This window comes from Maylandia zebra, linkage group LG15, assembly GCF_041146795.1.
Source record: "Maylandia zebra isolate NMK-2024a linkage group LG15, Mzebra_GT3a, whole genome shotgun sequence".
NCBI lineage: Eukaryota > Metazoa > Chordata > Actinopteri > Cichliformes > Cichlidae > Maylandia > Maylandia zebra.
The window spans coordinates 13,927,501-13,947,324 of record NC_135181.1 but is presented as its reverse complement, the minus strand read 5'-3'; the positions used below and the strand labels follow the sequence as shown (position 1 = coordinate 13,947,324).

At 39.6% G+C, this 19,824-nt stretch overlaps 1 protein-coding gene across 1 annotated transcript in view; it reads right to left on the bottom strand.

Moving 5' to 3' along the window:
- Positions 1–10,902: 10,902 nt before the first annotated feature.
- LOC101474087 (single-minded homolog 1) overlaps positions 10,903–19,824 on the bottom strand; it is a 13,049-nt gene continuing 4,127 nt past the window's right edge. The window contains exons 7-12 of the mRNA XM_014414598.3: positions 19,118–19,317; positions 18,763–18,869; positions 18,406–18,553; positions 14,204–14,360; positions 13,723–14,110; positions 10,903–13,347 (exon numbers count right to left, since the gene is read on the bottom strand). Of these exons, the coding sequence (XP_014270084.1) occupies positions 12,605–13,347; positions 13,723–14,110; positions 14,204–14,360; positions 18,406–18,553; positions 18,763–18,869; positions 19,118–19,317 (1,743 nt within the window). The 3' untranslated portion in view covers positions 10,903–12,604. The remainder of the gene's footprint in view (positions 13,348–13,722; positions 14,111–14,203; positions 14,361–18,405; positions 18,554–18,762; positions 18,870–19,117; positions 19,318–19,824) is intronic.

Here is a 19,824-nt window from a genome sequence, read left to right as displayed (position 1 = left end):
ATAAACACTGAGAGGTGACTTTGAAGGGGGTCTTGAATTACAGTTCTGTGCAATCTGCACAATCTCCACACTTCAACAGTTTAGTGTACTGTGCAGGGATTGGATCTGAAAACAGATTTATTTTCTTACACAGATGCATGTGTTGCATTTGTCATTTGCATTTTTTTTCAGAGGTTATTGCTCATTGGGTTCAAACAAGTCACAAGACATTTTCATATTCTGATTGAGAAGCAACTGTAAGAGGTTAAAAAAAACCTAGCATAATTCTGCTGACTACAGAATACATACAGACAAAATAAGTGTTCATTCTGTTTCCAAATATTTTTCGTTCTCAGTTTTGAACAACATTATTAAGGGACCGTGGCTAAAAGGTTAAGCTAGGGCATGCACTGCCCACTGCAGTGTGCATGTCTGCTTAAAAAAACAAAGTAAATGCAGTCCCTCCTCCCCACCCCAACTCAAAACTTCTTGTGTTAATTTAGCAATTTCCCTTAATATCTGGATAAGATATTCACCCATGATAATAAGCTCATGCATTCGTTTCCCAACCAGGGGTTTAATAATTAAAATATTTTATCATACATGTGAACAGACATGCACGTCTAAGCATGTTAATTCACCAAACAAGAGCAGACAGAACTGTTACTCATTACAGTCTGACTCTTATCGAGCGGGGCTGGGGGCCACGCTCCATCAAAACACCCATTTTTGAGGTTTTAAAAAAGTCTCTATGTACTGGAGCTGCACAACATATTTAAGTCTAACAGTTAAGGTAACACAGCCTGTTAAATATAAATGAGCCTACCATGAGCCAAAATATTGAAATCTTTTAACCTAGTTTCCTTCACTGTGAGCTGGTTATGACTATTTGGCAATTTAACTTTACATGTTTATTACAATAATACCAGGTTTCTGTTGCATTTATAAGTTTATAGAAGCAAAATCTTTTTTTGTTGTTGCTATTTTTAATGATAAAACAAGGAATTAAATATCTATTATCTATTCCCATGTGCAGGGTTTTTCCTGCATATAAACATTTTTGGCACCCAACAAAGTTTTGGCTTCACACGACAGCAAAATTACCAGTACTGACATTTTTTAGACAAGTTTTTTTTTTTTTTTTTTTTTTTTTTACCAATAATAGGGGCTTAATTTACATTTAAATACAGGCTTAAAATATTTATTAAAGTAACAGGAAAACCTAAAAAAAATAGACCTCTGTAAACTCAGGTAGCACAAACTCATTGTCTGAACTACATGCAGACCAATTCTGCTTACATGTGCATGCATAGTCATCTCAAAGGCCCTACCAACTGAGTAATTCTGGTGCTGAAACTCTTTCCTTTTATAAAACTTTTGGTGTGCTTTTGAATTGGTTGGATCCAATGAATCATAGACGTTATAAACAAAAATGTAATTTTTAAACATATAAACATTGTTCAGTTTCGTGATGATATTCATGTAGTTTTTATGTCAAAGCCACAGGAAGCCACTGGAGATGGGGAACAAGCTGCAGGTTCGAGACCCCTTTGTAGATCCAGTCAAACCAAAAACATGGCAGGAAACCAAATAATGGCTCTCAGCAGGGATGGTATTGATTGAATTTGAGAGTTTGAAAGTATGACAGAATGCCCGAGCATCTTGATGCATTATATTGCATATTACCTGTTGCCTTGTTTTGGTGTTTTTTGTTATTATAGATAAATACATTTTATTGTATATTTTACAGAAATGGTGCAAATTAGTGTATAAAAACACTTTTTTTAATTACTTAAAAAAGGCATATATCCATGTTAGATATTTTTTTTATGAAATTGCTCACTAAACTTAATTTTTGCGCAAATATATTATATTATTGCTTTTTACTGTGTTTATGCTTGCCAGGTCTTTCCTTAAAGAACTTAAAGAACTTCACTTTCTGATCGAATTTATTTGCATTTCTTCTGCTACAGTAACTCAGCAAGGGGTTGTCTGTTGTCTGACCTCACAGCTCGCAGGCTGCACTGCCTCTTTAACCATAATTGCTTGCATACCATATTACAGCATACTTTTTGACTTTGCATTTATATCCTCTTGCACCCTGACTGCATATATTCCTAAATGACTTCACCCAGTCTTACAGTGTGGTTTGATAATTTAGAACTGTTCTGTGCAGCACTACAGAGGTGGCGTTGGGTCTCTTGCTGTTGCCCAGGTTGGATACCTCTGACCCCCCGCTACCTCTATGTCTTTGTTTCACGGCTGACAGAAGGAGTGCCAAAGCTCCTCCAGCTCGGGTGATTTATGACCAGCAGCTGCTCCTGCAGCCCATGAACCACACAGCTGGGTGTCAGATGTGGTCTTGCTGTAAGAAGAAACTTATCTGGCAATCCAACATCAGTTGAAGGCTGGACATAGAGGGAGTAGGGGTAAAGAGGAGAGAAGACCAAGTGGAAGAAAGATGGACTGGCAGGACAAATTACAGGGAAATAAAAAGGAAGCATTAGGTTTAGAGAAAGTGGAGGACAGTAAAATAGAAAAATAGTGGCAAAAGAAAAAAATGAAAGTTAAAAATAAAAGATTAAAGTGCACGAAGCCTGAAATGTGTAACCGAGACATCAATTCCTGGTAAAAAGAAAAAGAAAAGAAAAGAATCTGAATGCACCAGCTCTGCTCTGCATTGATTTCTGCTGGTGTAGGGAAAGCAAAATGTTTGTATTATTTCATAAGCCAATTAGCTGCAAGGAGACTCTTCTCCCTGTGTGCCTATTGACCCACAGTCTGTGGCTTCAGCTTTATTGTCTGGGGGGTGCTCTATAAAAGATCAATAACAGGCGAGTGATTGGATTATGGGGTAATCAATGCATTGTACTAATATATAACCAGAGTGATTATAGAGCACTGGCTAGTAAGAGGCCTTAGAGAGCTGTAATGACATCACACTCCCGCTGGCGGTCAGGAGAAAAGTGTGCGTTCAAAGTGAAGTGTGTGTGGATGAAATTATGCATGCGTGTGTATATGTGCAGGTGCATGTCGCAAGTGTACACACGGTTGTGTATTTGTGTGGATGAGTGCAGGGGGTAGCGTGGGGGTAGATGATGGGTTGATTTTCTTGATTCTTCAAACAGCTGAAGAATAGTACTACCAGATGGTGTGTGATAGCTGCTTAGAAGAGGCCATCATCAGATTCCTGCTGTAACATAGTGACAGGGCTTCTGGGTTCATTACAGCAACATATGTGGGAAATGGGAGAATAATAATAGCTGTGAAAAATAGGCACTACACAACCTCTGCAATCTTATCGCTTAATTGTTTTTGTTTTTTCTTTTTTCTTTTCTCTTTGCCACTTTAATAAAAAAAAGTATGGATTTTATGGGAACGGTTTTGCGTGAGAAAACTGGAGAAAGTATTTCTTCTGAATATAGCGGAGGAAAGCTGTCAGCAAATGTTGCAAAATAGTTCACACAATTCACCTCATGGCATTCATGACCATTTGCTAGGCTTCTAAGAGAGGGCAATCTAAAAAGAACAAAACTATATTCAAGGCTATTTTTTCCATATGTGTCATGACTCTTATTTTCACAGTATATAATTTTTTCTTCCATCACGATATTTTTTTTTAATTAAGACAAAAAAAAAAGGAGAAAAGAATCAAAGCTTTGTGACTTTAAATTTTCCTCCAACTCAGAAAGCTTCCAAAATAGTTGCAAGTTAATTAAGTGCACCCAGTTTAAAGTGATGCAGCTACAATCCTGGCTGTAATTAATTGTACCTTTATAAAGATTGCAGTGTTACAGAGGTGAGGATTCAACTGTGATTACTTTGGAGGATGTGGTTTTGTGGGGCTGTTGAAATTCTATATACATAGCATCAGACAAAGAAGCATTTCTGTTATTTAAGTTACCCTCGCTGACAAAAATCTGATGAACAAAACAATGAGAATAGTTCAGCAACATCACAAACTGCGACCTCCATAAAACAGTTTGAACAAAAAAATAAGCCTCATAACCATCACTCAGGTCTGATTTATTATCTATGTGCTGCATTAGTTTTCAATGGTTTTAGGTATTTATACCTAATAAAAAGGCAAGCAAAGTACATACATTTTTACAACCCATAAAGCAAAATTACTTTCATCTTTTTCTTGTGCACAAGAAGAAAACGGGGAAAAAAAAACCCTTAAAATATACATGATTTTGTTTGGACAGCAATCATTTAATTTCTCCTCCTATTCCTAAATATGAAGCCAAATTTGAGAGTTCATAAATAACAGACATTAAAAAAAGCAGCCAGCTGGTAAAGTTGTTCATTGTCTACTCAGCTGAGAGGAGAAACGTGCCTGGCAGGCTAATCTTGTTAGACACTTAACACCAGAATGCCAGAAAGTAATGATGTAATGTTAATGACGAACCTTTTCACAAGTAATTATCTGTGTTTATCAACATGTGTCAGGCCATTTGATATAATTGAGTGAATGATAGCCACCAATCTTGTCACTCCCATTTATAATTTCTTTGATTTGCAGAGTGCTTGTTAAAAGCTTGAGCCACGATGATATCAGCAGAGTGCTCTGCTGCACACTGATGCTGTGTGAGGCGCGCCGCTTTTGTCACGCTTCTTTATCCACCAATTTTGTACCAAAGGACAGAAAAGAAAGTGGCAGAGTGAAAGAGATGTGGTTAAACACCTTAAATCCTATTTAAGGTGTCTTTGTTTGATTTCTTCTTAGCTGCTTTTGTCGCGTGTCTCTTGCTCAAATACGAGACGGAGATCTGGTCAGAGTCTTGCACTGAGGGGAGCTTTGGTAAAGTTCCTGTTTGCTTAAGAGTTTAGGAGGCTTTTGTGTGACAAATTGCAAAGGAGCTTTTAGAGGACATAATGGGACGCAAAATCTTTTAAATGAAAAAGTGCATGCAAAGACAATGAAGAGAAAGAATTAAGAAAAAATGCAAAACTGTTGTGTCACTGCCTTTTTAAACGTAGCTGTTGTCATCTTTCTTTCGTTACTGGTAACCTTAAGCACAGATTTTAATTTGAAATATTTCTGATCACCATATGAAGGACAGTTGTAACACTGTCACAAAATAACACGCCGTGTTCCACATCCTACATTTGTAAATTAAACTTATCTTTATTCAACATGACATGCACGCCCAAATTTATTGTGTCAGACTGGAAACTTTGATGCATGTTCCTCACTGCTGTCATTTTTCCTAGCTGTTTAAGTGTCTGTTTAAAAGCTGCCCTCTCTTCAGTGGGCTTGTCTTTTACCTGTCAGGCCTGTCGAAGGCACTAATCACCCCACAAAGCTGAACGAGCGCACCATGCGCTTGTTAGCCATCGTCCCAATCTTCTGCCACATCCCCCTTTGACATCCGCACAGGCACTTAATTCCCCCCTATTATGTTCTTATGTTTCTATAGCCTCCTAATGAGACAAGAAAGGGGAGTATCAGGTTGTGTCCATTGATGCGACAGGCTCGGCGTGTGTTGAATGCGTGTGAATGCATGTGCCAGTGCTCTGAGCCATCTGCCCATCACAGGAACATGGCGTGTAATAACAGAATCATGACCGTGGAGATCAGGGCCCCGGCAGGGAGCCTTGTATTCATTGAGCTTTAAAGGCAGCCATCCAACACCGATCAGACACGCCCAACTTGTGCCCCCCCCCATCCCAAAGCCTCTTTATGTGTACCCCAAACGCTCATGTACCCCCTGATTCCATCTTTCCATCCGCTTAGGCCTCAGACTCCATGTTGCTAGGGGTGATGCAGTCCTCAGGGTCAGAGGTGCTTGTTGGAGGTGAGGTTCAGACAGTGGGCCCATCTGATAGGACCATCTGGACGAGTGACCTGACATAATTAGTTATTAATTCTTCTTTTGGGAGGGGGGACCAGTGCTCTTACTCATGCTGCTGCTGTTAGCACCAGGATTACGGATGTAACTCGTGTTCTCATCTGCTGGCGAAAAACGATAAAGAGTGACGAACAGATCTGAATAAAAACGCTCTTAAATTTGCTTCAACCAAAAAAAAATATACCTTTAGTCAACCGGCTCCGAGGGGGATCTTGCAGTTTTTATTACTCTCGTTCTTGCAGTTAAATGGCCAAACCTAAGCAATGTTATATCACAGTGTGCTATTTCCAGTCCAGACACAAATGCTTAATCTTTTCTGACAAAAGGATGGCTGTGAATTCAAGAGAAACAAATTGTGAACCTGTCCACTAATCCACCAGTCGCCACAGAACAGCAGGTTTTGGTCTCTGTTGCTTATAGTTTAAGATAAAAAGATAAACCCAACTGGGAGGAGGCAGGAGTAACCAATTTCTTTACCAGCAGAATCCGATAAAGTAGAGCAGAGCACAATGTAGCTGAGGTCTGTTGCATTTTTATTAAGAGCACACGACTCTGACCTTTTTCACAAAAAATGAAAAACAAACAAACAAAAACAGTCCTTTTGCTTTTGTACGATATGCATTACAAAACATAGGAATATCCCCAAAATGGTAACATTTTAAAGGTTTGACATAAACGTATGTTTTTCAAACTGAAAATGGACCAAAAGTTGCAATAATAATATCACGATATCGTCATCATTACTCTAACTTTGATTTGGTATTCATTCATTTTGGTATTTTGCTCCAAAAGTCCATCTGGTGTTCAGTTCCTTTGTGTGGAGTGTGTAATGTGACTATCAAGGACTATAGCGGTACGGTGTCAGCAGCGGCCCTTCCTGCTGCTTTACACTACTACTACTGCCGCCGCCGCTGCTGCTGCTGCAGGGGAATCTCCTCATTGGCATGCAAGCAGTGACTTGGAGCTGTGGAGCACTGGCACCCTCTCTCTAGAGACTCTCTCCTCGCTCTTTCCTTTCCCCTTCTTTCTCCTTGTCCGTCTTCTGCTCTCTCCCTCTTGTCCCCCTCGCGCAGCTGTCACAATATCTGCTCAATACGAGTGCTGGAGGAATCGTAGGAGAAGAGCCGAGCTGATGTGCTGCTTTAGAAGCAGAAGACTTCAAAACAGAATAGCTGAAAGGCCTCTTGTGAGAGGTGTTGAATCAATCTTAAGATCTGTGAACGATTTGTATCGTGCATGCACTGTGATGCAGCGGGGGGGGGGGGGGGGGGGGGGGGTGTATTGTCCTTGCACCTCTGCAGGAGATCATTTAATAAAGATATATGTCTAGTGGATAAACAACGGTTTAAATCACGTGAAATGATTTGTTACCATCAGAAATAGCTCTGATTCGATCTTGGCAGATTGGTAAGGTGTTTACAAGAGGGACCGGGATGCAAATAAACAAACACAACATCTTGGCATGTGCTGAGCATTTTGCAGAGATGCCGGAACGAACAATGGCAGACGAAAGCAGAGAGGGAGAGTGGAGACATGGATCCAGTGTGGCTCTGTGGATTTGGCAGGAGTGAAAGCAGTGAGAAGAGCGCTGATACCAGCCAGACTCAAGCTGTGGGCAAATCAAGCATGAAATCGGGAACAAAGGGATTCACAGGATTGAAGGGCATTAGATTCACACTGTCTGAGCCTCGGTGCTGTGTGTGTGTGTGTGTGTGTGGAGGCTCAAGATATTGTACTTGTAGTCTTTTTAATAGCCTCATTGCCGAGAGATTAGTGGGTTTTAAATTAAGAGTGAATTTTTTTGTTTTGGTTTTTATGACTTTCACATTCCTCTTTTTGTGTTTAAATGTTCTTAAAGTTTTCTAACAATATAGGCATAAACGAATTGTTCATATTGCCGTGTCACATGGTCCAGTTCTTTTACATAACACTGTAACTAATTGACAGTACACGGTTAACTATTGTACTGGTCTCCAGATTAATTTGTCACTTAGTTTTTAGCGACATTATTAAGGAAAAATGTAAAATACTTTATAAAGCAATTATAGAGGGAAAAACTAATTCATGAATTTTTAGACTCATTTATGACAGAGTGCTATATTGTTGTAATATTATATATTGCACTGTAGTGCATTCAGCATCCAGGTGCTCACACTAAAAGGACAGATTACAAAGCGATTAAAAGCAAAACTTCAGATTTAAACTAGGAATGGATATTCTTTTAAACTACTTGTTGGCTTTTTTCTCTCATCATTTTATGTCTAACTTTTAAACTATCCAGCTTGATGACATTTACATCTAAATGAATGTAATGATCGCACTGTCGTCATGTAAAGTACATTGTGTACACTCTAATTGGGCACGATTTCCAAGCAGCATTTCAAATCCAGGTGCCTCCACAGTGAAAAACTTATTTCCTCTCCTCTTTACAGAATGACCTCTCCACTTTTCTAGCTCAGCCAATCAGATCGACCAGATGACCTCAATATCCCGGTCCACCCAATCAGAACATCTAAATGTCTTGTTGGTGCAACGCGGTCTGCTGTGGAGGTGTCACTAAAAGTCCTGGTTGAGTGATTTTCCCAGGTCCTGTGCTACTTTGTCCTTCAATGACTCATTTGGAATCTGTGAATTGGGCGTTTTTCTTTTTTTTTTTCTTTTTTTTTTCAACTCCGTGGGAAACGTTTTTGTGCACAGGACAACATTTGCATTTCTTACACTGTGCAGCTGTGTTTTGAGGCAAGATATGTAAAAGTTATAAATTCCAAGCTGATTTCAGAGAAGGGCAGGAATTAAACAATTAGAAGATGTCAGTTCAAACTGGAAAGGTCGTAAAGTACACACGAACAGAAAACATGTTGAAACAGTTTCCTTTGTGCTGTTCTGAAGCTGTTTCATAAGGATGACTTTTCACGGAGCGCCACAATGAATTATGGTGGCACTGGTGAAGGAACAATTTAATTGATGCATGAATATGCAATTGTGCCTCAATCCCGGGCCTGAAATCAATCAAGTAGACAGTCAGTGGATATTCTGAACCTTGCCACCTGCACTCTTGTATTCTGTGTTCGTTTGAGAAGTTAGGATCCATTTCTCCTTCACTGCAGTTGTGAAACCTTGGGGTCTTTCTCCTGTGGTTCTATGGTTTACCTCCACACTGAGGCAACCACATGACATAGGTGGCATCTTTATCTTCTCAAACTGCTAATGCCTTGTGGTGCAAACGAAGCTAATTCACTTGTGCGTTTTATTAGCAGTAGCATATAGTTAAATTAACTGCAAATACTTTAATTTTGCAGCACTGCGATTCATTATGATGAGTTAAGAGTGACTAAGCGATTAACGCAAGACATCTGTTTTTGTAGTGATGTCATACAATCCTTTGTTATATTTGTGATTGATTTGATTCTAGGAGTAACATCTGCTATTCTCCAGCATCTCCTTGAGTCACTTCTAAAAAATGTCTCCTCTGTTAGAGTTTAAGGATGAGCTCTTCTGTAATTGTGATAATTCCACTCTTCTTGTCTTTCCCATTCTACAATGATGCAAAGTGACAAAATACTCGAGTACATTTTTGACTAGTTCCCTTTTAACCAAACACTTCCTAGCTCCACTCCGATATTTTAGAGACAAGCTTGACTGGGCAAACTAAAAGTTGTAGCGCATTAATAAAATATCTATTAAACATTACAAGAAGTTAAATTCACTGTAGAAAAGCTTATGTAAATTAATTGTGGTAAAGTGGTGCTTGCCTTAACTGCAGATGTACAAGCGAATGCATTATAAAAAAGTTAAATCCAGGTAGCTTTGATTCATGCATAATTTCATCAACAATAATTAAATAATGCAATGTAATTAAAAACGTAGCCGTTTTGGAGCCTTTCTACAGAACTTTTACTTAAAGACTGAGTGTAAAACTTTTGCAGAGTTCTGAAATCCTCGTTTTATTTTGGCATTGATTTTTCTTGACCTTTCTTCTCTCCACTGTTTCGACTTGTTACCCTTTTGGTTTCTTTTTCTTAAACTCTTTTTCCACTTGCACACAACCTTAGCGTTTTCATCTTAACTTTTAGTCTGTCTACAGCGCTCTAACTTTCTATAGACTGAGAGGATCTTGGATGAGGAAGTATGAGGTAGTTGGGGAGGCGTATACAAGAGTGCGAAGTCTGGGCAAAAGGCCCAGTGTTTGGCCACATTTGTAACCGACTCTACATGTGAAAGCCTTCGGGGCACATCAGGCAAAATTCCTAGTATTCAGGAGGAGAAAAAAAGGCCTCTGATTATTGCCGTATCTCAGCACTAAACACACGCTCACTCACACAAATACACACACACACACACACGCACACACACTGTTCATAAGCCTTGATGATGTCAGCAGCTAAGCGGTATAATGGTTTTGCCTCTTGGAATGACAGCACCACTGATATCTGGCAGACCATCAGTTAGTCACGTCAGCGGTAACTGATGGAAGTTCTCCATTCAGGCCCAGGCTGTGTCCAGGTCCTTTGTCAGCTCAGACAGACAGAAAGACAGGCAGGCAACCTCTCCAACTACATTTAAACAACATACATTCATTAAAATACACCACAGAGGAATTACCTCTGAGAAAAGGTTAGAGGCTAAATGTGCAAATTTAACTGCTCCAAACTGCAGTTACTTTGCCATTGTAATGATGTGTTCAGGATTTTTTTATGCTAGCTGTTTGGAATAATTATCAGTCAATTTTTTTTCCCCATTACAGTCATTGAATCTTATGGAAAAACTACATTGTCAGTGTAGCCAAAGACTGATACCGGGTATTCAAAGGGTGCAATAGAGCTTCATTGTTGTCTGAACACATCAGTGAACCAAGTCTTTGCACTACATGTATATACATTGATTCTTAACGGGTATACAGATGCTGTAATTTACTTTAAAATATACTACCCTTGTATTATGATTATTATAGTAAATGTAGCTTAAAATCTAAAATTCAGCATTTATAAGTTTATATTTTCACATTACTACTTTTGGTCTCTTCCAGTGATTGCAAGAAAAGGGAGACAGAATAGCAGCACTTATTCTTTTATATTTTTTTCCTTATTTTCTTTTTCTAAAATATTAGAAGAAAACAAAGATGAAAGCCACATAAAAAATACACAGCAATTAATCTATTATGATCTACTATGTATCAGTACATTTCTGTATCTATTTTTTTTTTGAGGCAGCAGCATTGTGTTTGTGTCTGCATGTTTGAGTTTGTGTGTGAGTTCATTCAAAACAGATTTGACAGATACAACAAAACACCGACAAAAGATATATGTTTACAACTGTATTCGGATTTAAGGACTTTTTAAACCAATCAATAAATAATTTTGTCGTTTCCAGTTCAAAAAGTTCCTTGTTTGATATTTACATCATAAATTAAATAAGAAACTAAAGACTTTCAACTTATTTAAGATATGTTTGAAGCATTCAATACAACTCATAACAAATCAAAACAATTAAAAATTAAAGAAGAGGATTAGGGCCACTGGGGAAAACAATGACAATATGACTTTTTTTCTCCAGGATTTCATTTTTTTTCCTCGGAATTCTGTCAGAATATTAGATTTTCTTTTTCTAGAGTTCTGAGAAAAAAAAAAGAATTCTAAGAAAAAAGTCTGCAGAAAAAGTTTTCATAGAATTCTAAAAAACAAACAAAAAAACAAAAAACAGCTACAACCTGTGGCCTTAATCCACGGTTAATTTTACAACGCATGGAACAGAATTAAAAAACTTTTACTGCATATTTTACATATGCTAATAGGTCAGGTAAAAGTTAAGTGATGTAAAAACAGAAGAAATCATACTCTGATATGTAAGCATTAATAGCTAAAACTGCAAGTAAATATACAATGCCTATATTTAGAGAGCATGGGAAGATAAAAAAAAATGAGTGAGTTTGGAAACATCTTTTCGCACACTAAATGAGGGCATTTCACATATTCCATAAACCAGTTTCAAGTTGACCTGGATATTTTGCACTTTTCCATATCAGAGGCATGTTTCTCTTTCTGTTTTTTCACTTCTTCTTCTTTTTTCTTTTTTTTAAAATAATGTAATAATGGTGTGATCCAAACACCAAAACTAATTTAATGCCACCAGTGAAATATTCTACTTGGACAGAAAATAATGACACATACAAAAAACAGCTCACTGACAAATAAATACCAGGAAACACTGACATCTTACAATAGGGAGTCAATAGCCTTTTCCATGTTGCACTTCACGTGTCAGACAGTATGGTCTGTGCTCTGGAGTTTTCAGGTGAAATGGCTATGGAACAACACATTTTCTTACTGCCTTTGGAAATCATGTACAGGTCAGGTTAACAAACATGGCCAATGGTGCATGAGAGGTTTGGAATAGAAACACTGGATTGATGTTTAACCAGCTTTTGCAGGGAGGGAAAGTTACTTTACTGCCATTAAGACAACTCTGTTATATTATGTAATGGAGCAAACTTTCTCCATTTGTCAGGCAGTATGCAAAAAGTCAGTTCCTGAACAGCTTCTTAGAGTCTTGGGGAAAAAACTTCTCTAATGACAAAGAAAAGAGAAAGGCCTGACAAACACAAGTTGTGCTGAATGGATCACCAAGGGCAAGTCAGCCCCACACAGGTTCCTTGTATCCTTTTGTCAGTGTCTCAGCTTTTGTGTGGAGCACCTGGTTGCACATGCCTACAACCTCACTACGGATGGTAACGTCCTCTTTTAGACAGCTGGCTCAATCTTCACCAGATATCGTCAGCTTCCATTGGTTATGATAACTGAGGTGGTTTTATGTCCCTGTATTTGTTCAGCCTGCACTCTCACATGAGATGCCACATCATACTGCACTCCTCCACAGGCCAAGGTGGAGTAACTCCGCAAGCTCTCCGGATCATACAGATGCTCGAGGGAGTACCCAGTCAAGGCGTACGCCGCCTGCCTGTCCAGTGGCTGCCTCTCCTGTGCTGGATAGATCAGCGGACTTCCCTGGGGTTGTTGAGGGTGTGGGGACATATCTGTCTGCATGTAGTCTTTGGTGAGGGAGAGGCCTGATCTGGGGATTCCGTCAGAGCTGGGGCTGCTGAGACGAGACAAAGAAGCAGGACTCGTCGTGTTTTCATCATTTTCATTGGGGCCAAGAACTTTAATGCTGTCTCGGTGATGGAGGCGTTCAGTAAGGAGGTCGATGCTGGGGGCTCCGGGGCCACGGCATACCACGCTGGGCATAGTGAGCTGAGAGTGATGGGGTAGGGAGGAGGTGAAACAGGGACTGTGAGTTTTGGTGAGTCCCGAGACATCCAGTGGCATCTTGTGTTGCTGTAGACGGCTCTCCTCCTCTTTGATCATTTGCTGTGTGGCACGGATCAGGGTCTCCATCTTGCTGGGCTCTCGAGGGCTCGCTTGGAATTGGTCACCGTGGTAACGCTCACCTGAATCACTGGTGGACCCACCTCCGTCAGGTGAACTCACTACGCTGTCTTCGTCCCAGTGGCCCCGTCCTATAAATGCAAATCAGTGGTCAGAGTTGATAACAATAGAATAAATGAATATCACATTGTTAAAATACTCATGTGGTTAATGGGCAAAATTCTGCCTTAAATGCATATATCATTATAGCATCATGGTCTGACTGGGTGTCTTGGCTGAAGCACAGTGGTTTTTTTTTTGCTGTTTGAGGATGTGAAATGTGAAATAACTTGGCTTTCAGTTGCGGGCAATTTTTGAACAGATGGTAGCAATCGGCACACTGGCAAGAGACGGTGTAAACAACTTAGCATGTCCCATAATAACATTTGGAAAACAGCTACCAGGAGAAGCTAGGCCAGAACTATTTTCAGAGACAGATGGTTGTGGTCTCAACCCTAACACCTCACCGTGAATGGCGCCATGGTAGGATGTTATTTCGTAGCCTTCGCTGTTGTCCACTGAGAATTTTGGCAACGAGAGAACGGAGCGTGTGGTGTCCCACCACATCTCTCTTCCCGACTGGGGGGTTCCCAGGAAGTAGCGGCCACTCTGGCATCGAACACGATCACAGGTGGTGGTGTGAGGGTGCGTTTGGGCATGGGCAAGATCCTCTTCTGATAGACCCAGGCCGTAGCACAGGGAGCCCGATTCTGGATACAATCTGTAGGCACAAGAAGCCTCCGTTGCTTCACTGGGATCCAACAGCTGAGGAGAGGCAGAGTCTGTCAGTGGGCTCCCTCCCCACTGACTGTCTTGGTCAGACTCTGAACGCTCTGGATTGAAAGCTGAAAATTGCTGGACAGAAACAAGAAAATCACAGTTCTGGGAGTTTTTGATTTGAATCCACAGCAAGCTTCCCTAATTGACTTAGCTCTAAAAAACAATTACCTGTGGGTAGGGTGACACTCTGGCTTTGGCCTTGGACTGGGTCAGACGTGACTTGGTGCTCTTTCTTTCTTCATTGTGACTGTCAGCGTAGGGAAAGGCTGGTTTGCTGGGGCTCATTTGATCCAAAGACAGCTGCATTCCTTTATACTCAGTGTCCCTTTTAAAACACATAAAATGCATGTTAGAGATAAACAAAATAGTTTAACTTAAACTTCCATTTTGTGATGCTTTTATAATCTTGCAAGATCATGCTCAGAATAACATATCTATAACAGCGAATTGCTATGAAATTCATGGGCTCCACAGGACTCTGCCAAGTAATCCTTTTACTTATTTATCACCATCAAGCGCCACCAAAACCAAATTCATCACCACTCACCATGAGGTTTTCTTTTTAGTGCTGACATCATGTTAGTACTATTACTGCGAGTATGCTGATGTTAGCATGTACACCCTCAGAGATCACCTCGGATCGCTAGCTTTCTTTTAACATGCATGCATCTTTGAACTTTGCTGTGGGTTCAAATTATTTTATGTACTATGAGCTGCAGGTTACTGAGGAGCTTCTTCACAGTGACCTACACAAACACACAGAACATTTTTGACCTAGTTTTACTTTCATTTTTTCAAGCTAGCTCATGTTTCTGTAGTTAATCCAGAATTCCCCAAACCTTTAGGCTATTTTCATCATATATGATCATGTTCTCTTTCTGACCATCTTGATTTTAGCATTGCACGAGAAGCATAATTACTAATTAGTCTAAAGCACACTCCTTGGCTAATGTTGAATATAGATAGATGGTCAGACTTAGATTGAGTCAGGCTTTATAAAAAAGGATTTAAGTACAACTTTAAGTGAATACAGTATATAAGGGAACTTTAAGATTATAAGCTCTCAGCTTCTGAGATTATTAACAAACAGAGGTGGGACCAAGTCATTGTTTTGCAAGTCTCAAGTAAGTCTCAAGTCTTTATCCTCAAGTCTCAAGTCAAGTCTCAAGTAATGTCAGGCAAGTCAGAGTCGAGTCTCAAGTCACTGGTGTAAAAGTCCGAGTCAAGTCTCAAGTCTGAAACTTTGAATTTCAAGTCCTTTCGAGTCTTTAAAAAAAAAAAAAAAAAAAAAAAGCATGTTGCAGTTATGCTAAATGTAAATATTAGACCATGTAATTTTAAAATCTGTGTTTTTCTCAACACATGACAAAATAGTGAACTTAGAAAATATACACAAATTGTGAAATTGCACCTCTTTAAAATGCAGCTCAATTAAACCTAGCTCCAAGAATAATTTTCACCGACGGTTCTGAGATAAGCTGCATGTTATTCTTGGATGCGGTTGTAGGACCAGCTTTAAAATCGCATGACAAAAATATCATACATATTAAAAAAAACTGCATCACCAACGTAGCCTGGACAACATTTGCTAGTTAGATGAAGTCAGCTATCTCATCGTAGCATATTTATATGCATATTTATAATCATACGGTTCTTGGAGTGAGTGCATACACTCATGAAGTTTAGTAACTTCAGGTCACTGCAACAAGCCCAGGTACAGTTTACCGCCGGATGGGTACAGGACCTTGAAATGCACCATGTAGAACGAAAGACCATCGTACGTATCATAAGTTTACCAGTCTCACAAATCGTCGTCATAAATACACATTCGTTAACCGTTTATTAATAGGACCTTTGAGCTCAACGGTAATTAATTAGTAGTGGAAATAATTTCTGGTAGCATCACAGAAATGTAGCAGTGACAATAATATTGTATGCTGTAATCGTACTGGGCAATTAGTGATACAAAAAACCTGTTTTATCCTGTGAATAAAAGTATATGTTTTTGTCAATGTACCATAATAACAGAAGCGAAACACAATATTGTGTCAGGACAATTCACTATTTATGCACAATAAATAAAGGAGCATAGCGAGACAATTTCTGTTCAGCGCCAGACTTGCTTGTAACCTATATCACCAGTTATGTTAAGAAAAATGACGCATTAACTACAACAGCAGACTGACCTTTGTGTAAATGCTTGGAGCAGACTAACCTGTGAGCTGGAGGGTTCTGGGACGTTATATTTGGTCTTAGAATGGCTGCAATCCAGTCGCCTCTTTGTTACTTCGGAAACATGGCTCGAACAATTTCTCTTCAACGACGTAATCCGATAACAACCGATCTCTTTACCCGTCGGCTTCCCGTGGCTGTCATGCGACCGGCTATTGCAGTTAATAATACAACAGCTTCTTGACATTTTTGTGTTTCTTTTTATCGCTGTATAACTGATTTTAATTGAAAGCCTAGTACCGCTTGCCACGAGTTCCCAGAATCCTTTGCGGTTCTACCCGTGAATGACGTCACATTTTCAATCTCTATATAATATGCATGTTAAATTTTATATTTGGGGTAAAATATCAAGTCTTTTCAAGTAAACCGGTTCAAGTCCAATTCAAGTCCCAAGTCATTGGTGTAAAAGTCCAAGTCAAGTCACAAGTCTTAGAACATTTTTTCAAGTCAAGTCTAAAGTCATAAAATTAATGACTCGAGTCTGACTCGAGTCCAAGTCATGTGACTCGAGTCCACACCTCTGTTAACAAACACCCAGAAAAAACGTTAATCATTCTTTTTTCTTTTTTCTTTTTTAACCACAAACATTACCAGAATGTGGAAAGAATGCACCGAGAGTAAACACACACCAGAAACATATTTATACTTATAAGTCTTATCTATGCAATCAATTTCCTCTAAATGTACCCAGTTTTTTTAAATTTACTTTTGAATGTTGCAGATTTCAAACATGCAACTTGTGTGCCATCTTTGACATTTTAACCCACTGTACTGCGGCTGAACTCAATGCAATTGTCACCGTCGAGGGAGTGAAAAAGGCTCCTGTGTCAAGTGTTCAGCAAACATGAGCCTATTCTTAACTTATCACATCAACAGTATGTAATAGCAGCTGTCTGGCATTTTAAACCTTGTGGCCCATCCCTGACCCTGTACAGCCAGCCTCTTCAATATGACTCTAAATATGACCCATTCCTTATGTACAACACTGCAGGCGAAAGGCTATGTTTGGATAGCCAGTGCACAGTCTGAGTGTTATTTGCTCTTGCAGGTATAGTTATGGTAGCCAGTTGTGCATCCTATCTGTGCCCTGGCTGACTTATGTCTGAGCCAATAATGTTGGGCCTTTGTGCAAACTCAGCTGTGTTAGCCGAATTCCACCTCAGGGGTCAATGTCAGAGCACCTCACGTCTGAAATATGCCACCAGCCAACTTCCAAACATAATTTATTAATGGATTCTTGTTGGGCGGAAACGCTGCCATGCCAAGGCGACTGAATTGCTGTTTTTTTTTAAGTAGTTGTTTGTTTTTTTCCACTTTTGCCTCTTGGACTTTCAGATACTTCTGTGTTGGACTTGATTATTCACTTGGAAATTCTCTGTCATTTTAATGTAGTTACTTTGTTTTCGCCTTACTGCATTGAAGAAATCAATAGGTGGAGTGCAGCCATATGCATACATGCACGTACAGACTTGCGCAAACTCTCCATCACATGCACTTACACACACACACACACAGGAAAAAACGACATGTGGATCAACCAAACAAGGAAAATCCAACATGTGTTACAGCTATGAGATAGCTATTGATTCCTAGTTCACCGTTTGATCGATTTTGCTTTCCTTAGACTGCAGATCGATGGTGGCAGTAGAGGTTTTTGATGGGGTTGAACCCTGATGTTTGTCTTGCTGTCTCAAAGGGCCTTAGTGTGCTTTGTTCTCTCATAACACACAGCTGCCTGAGTCCTGCAACCTCTGTATTTGGTGGATTTGTACAGAGAGACTACGGAGGGATAAAGAGAAGGATTTCTCCAGGAGAAAAAGACCCATTGTATCACAGAGTGAGCCTCAAGTACAGATCATAAGAGTGCATGATATGATTATACAAGTAAAATATTCAGTGTTATTCCCACAGTGCCATCTCTATTAAAAGGGCATTATTATTTAGACCGGAGTAGTGCTGCAACCTTGTTTTACAATGACTGCGCAGCTACAGTATAATTGCAGCCATCAGCACAAATTATAGATTTAACTGTCTCAAAAAAGCATACTTTTAAAATTATTTTGAAATCAATTATGAAGTATCTGTTAAAACAAAAGTTTCCCTCTGATTTTAGGATGGAAATCGTTATTTACACTTACGTGAGGACATAGTTGACGCTGACGATACAGTGAGGCCTTGAGGATCGGCTATTGTGGACGATAGTGGCATAACTTTGGACCCAGACCCAGCCGCCGTGTTTGGCAAGGAACCGATAGTACTTAGTTGTGACTTGGCCTTTTACCAGCACTGCAGGAGATAAAAGAAACACACAGACAGCAGAGATTAACATGTTTAACAAGTTGCACGTTTTCTTTTTTGTGTGTGTGCGTGCGTGTGGGAGACGTGTGATTGCCTGCACATGGTGGCTGCAGCAGGTTGCCTGAGCAGTTGCTGCATAACAAGAGAAGGTCAAGCTGCCTGTTGTAAAAGCATAAATGAACACACTTGTAACTCACAGAGGTGGTGTGCACAGCGGAGGTGGAAGATGTCACAGCTGTGGACATGATGGTACAGCGTTTTCTCAATGAGGTCCTGGGGCTCATAACCTGTCAGCTCAGCTACCCTGGGGAGAAATTCAGGAGTTAAAATAAGCAGCTAATTCAGGGATATTTCATTTTTCTGTGCTTCGGTTTTCACAGGCAATTTTAGCTCCAGGAGCTTCTTTTATAACTTGCTTCCCTTTCCTAATGAAAAATGCATAGACTTCACACAACGTTTGCCAAACACACAGTACAATTAAAATAGAAACAAACTCAAAAACACCTAAAGGGAAAACAAAACAACAAATAGAACAAAAGTCTTGATTAGTACCTGGAGTCCAGGAAGATGAGCTTCATGTCCAAGCTGGCTCTGAACATGAACATGTTACTGTGCAGTTTGATCTCAGTCACGGCACTGGGAGGCAGAGAGTGACCGACAGCCACCAAGCCCACATTCTGGTAGCATCCTTCAAAAGGTGACATGTCCAAACTGTACTGACGGATCTTCAGGTAGCCACTGCAGTGGATCACCTATCGTAAAGCATATACAAGATAATAGCTAAATCACAAATTACATTTAATAATGAAATTTCTTAAAATTCCATTTCATAAGAACAGTAGTCAGCTTTATGATTTATGTGATGCATTTCGGAAGCAGGCAGGATAATAATAATAATAATAATGGATTGGATTTATATAGCGCTTTTCAAGGCACCCAAAGCGCTTTACAATGCCACTATTCATTCACTCTCACATTCACACACTGGTGGAGGCAGCTACGGTTGTAGCCACAGCTGCCCTGGGGCAGACTGACAGAAGCGAGGCTGCCACATCGCGGATAGTGTAATTTATATCAAAATACAATATAATCAAATGATAATAGAACTGTTGGAATAGCCTGACACAATTACATTAAACTGCATGAATAAGCTAAAACTTTTCGTGGTTAGAAAAAAAGGTATAAAGTAATTTTAATGTTGGTGACCATTTTTTCTTATTCGCTTCTTATATTTATTAATGTGAAATAATTTTTATAAT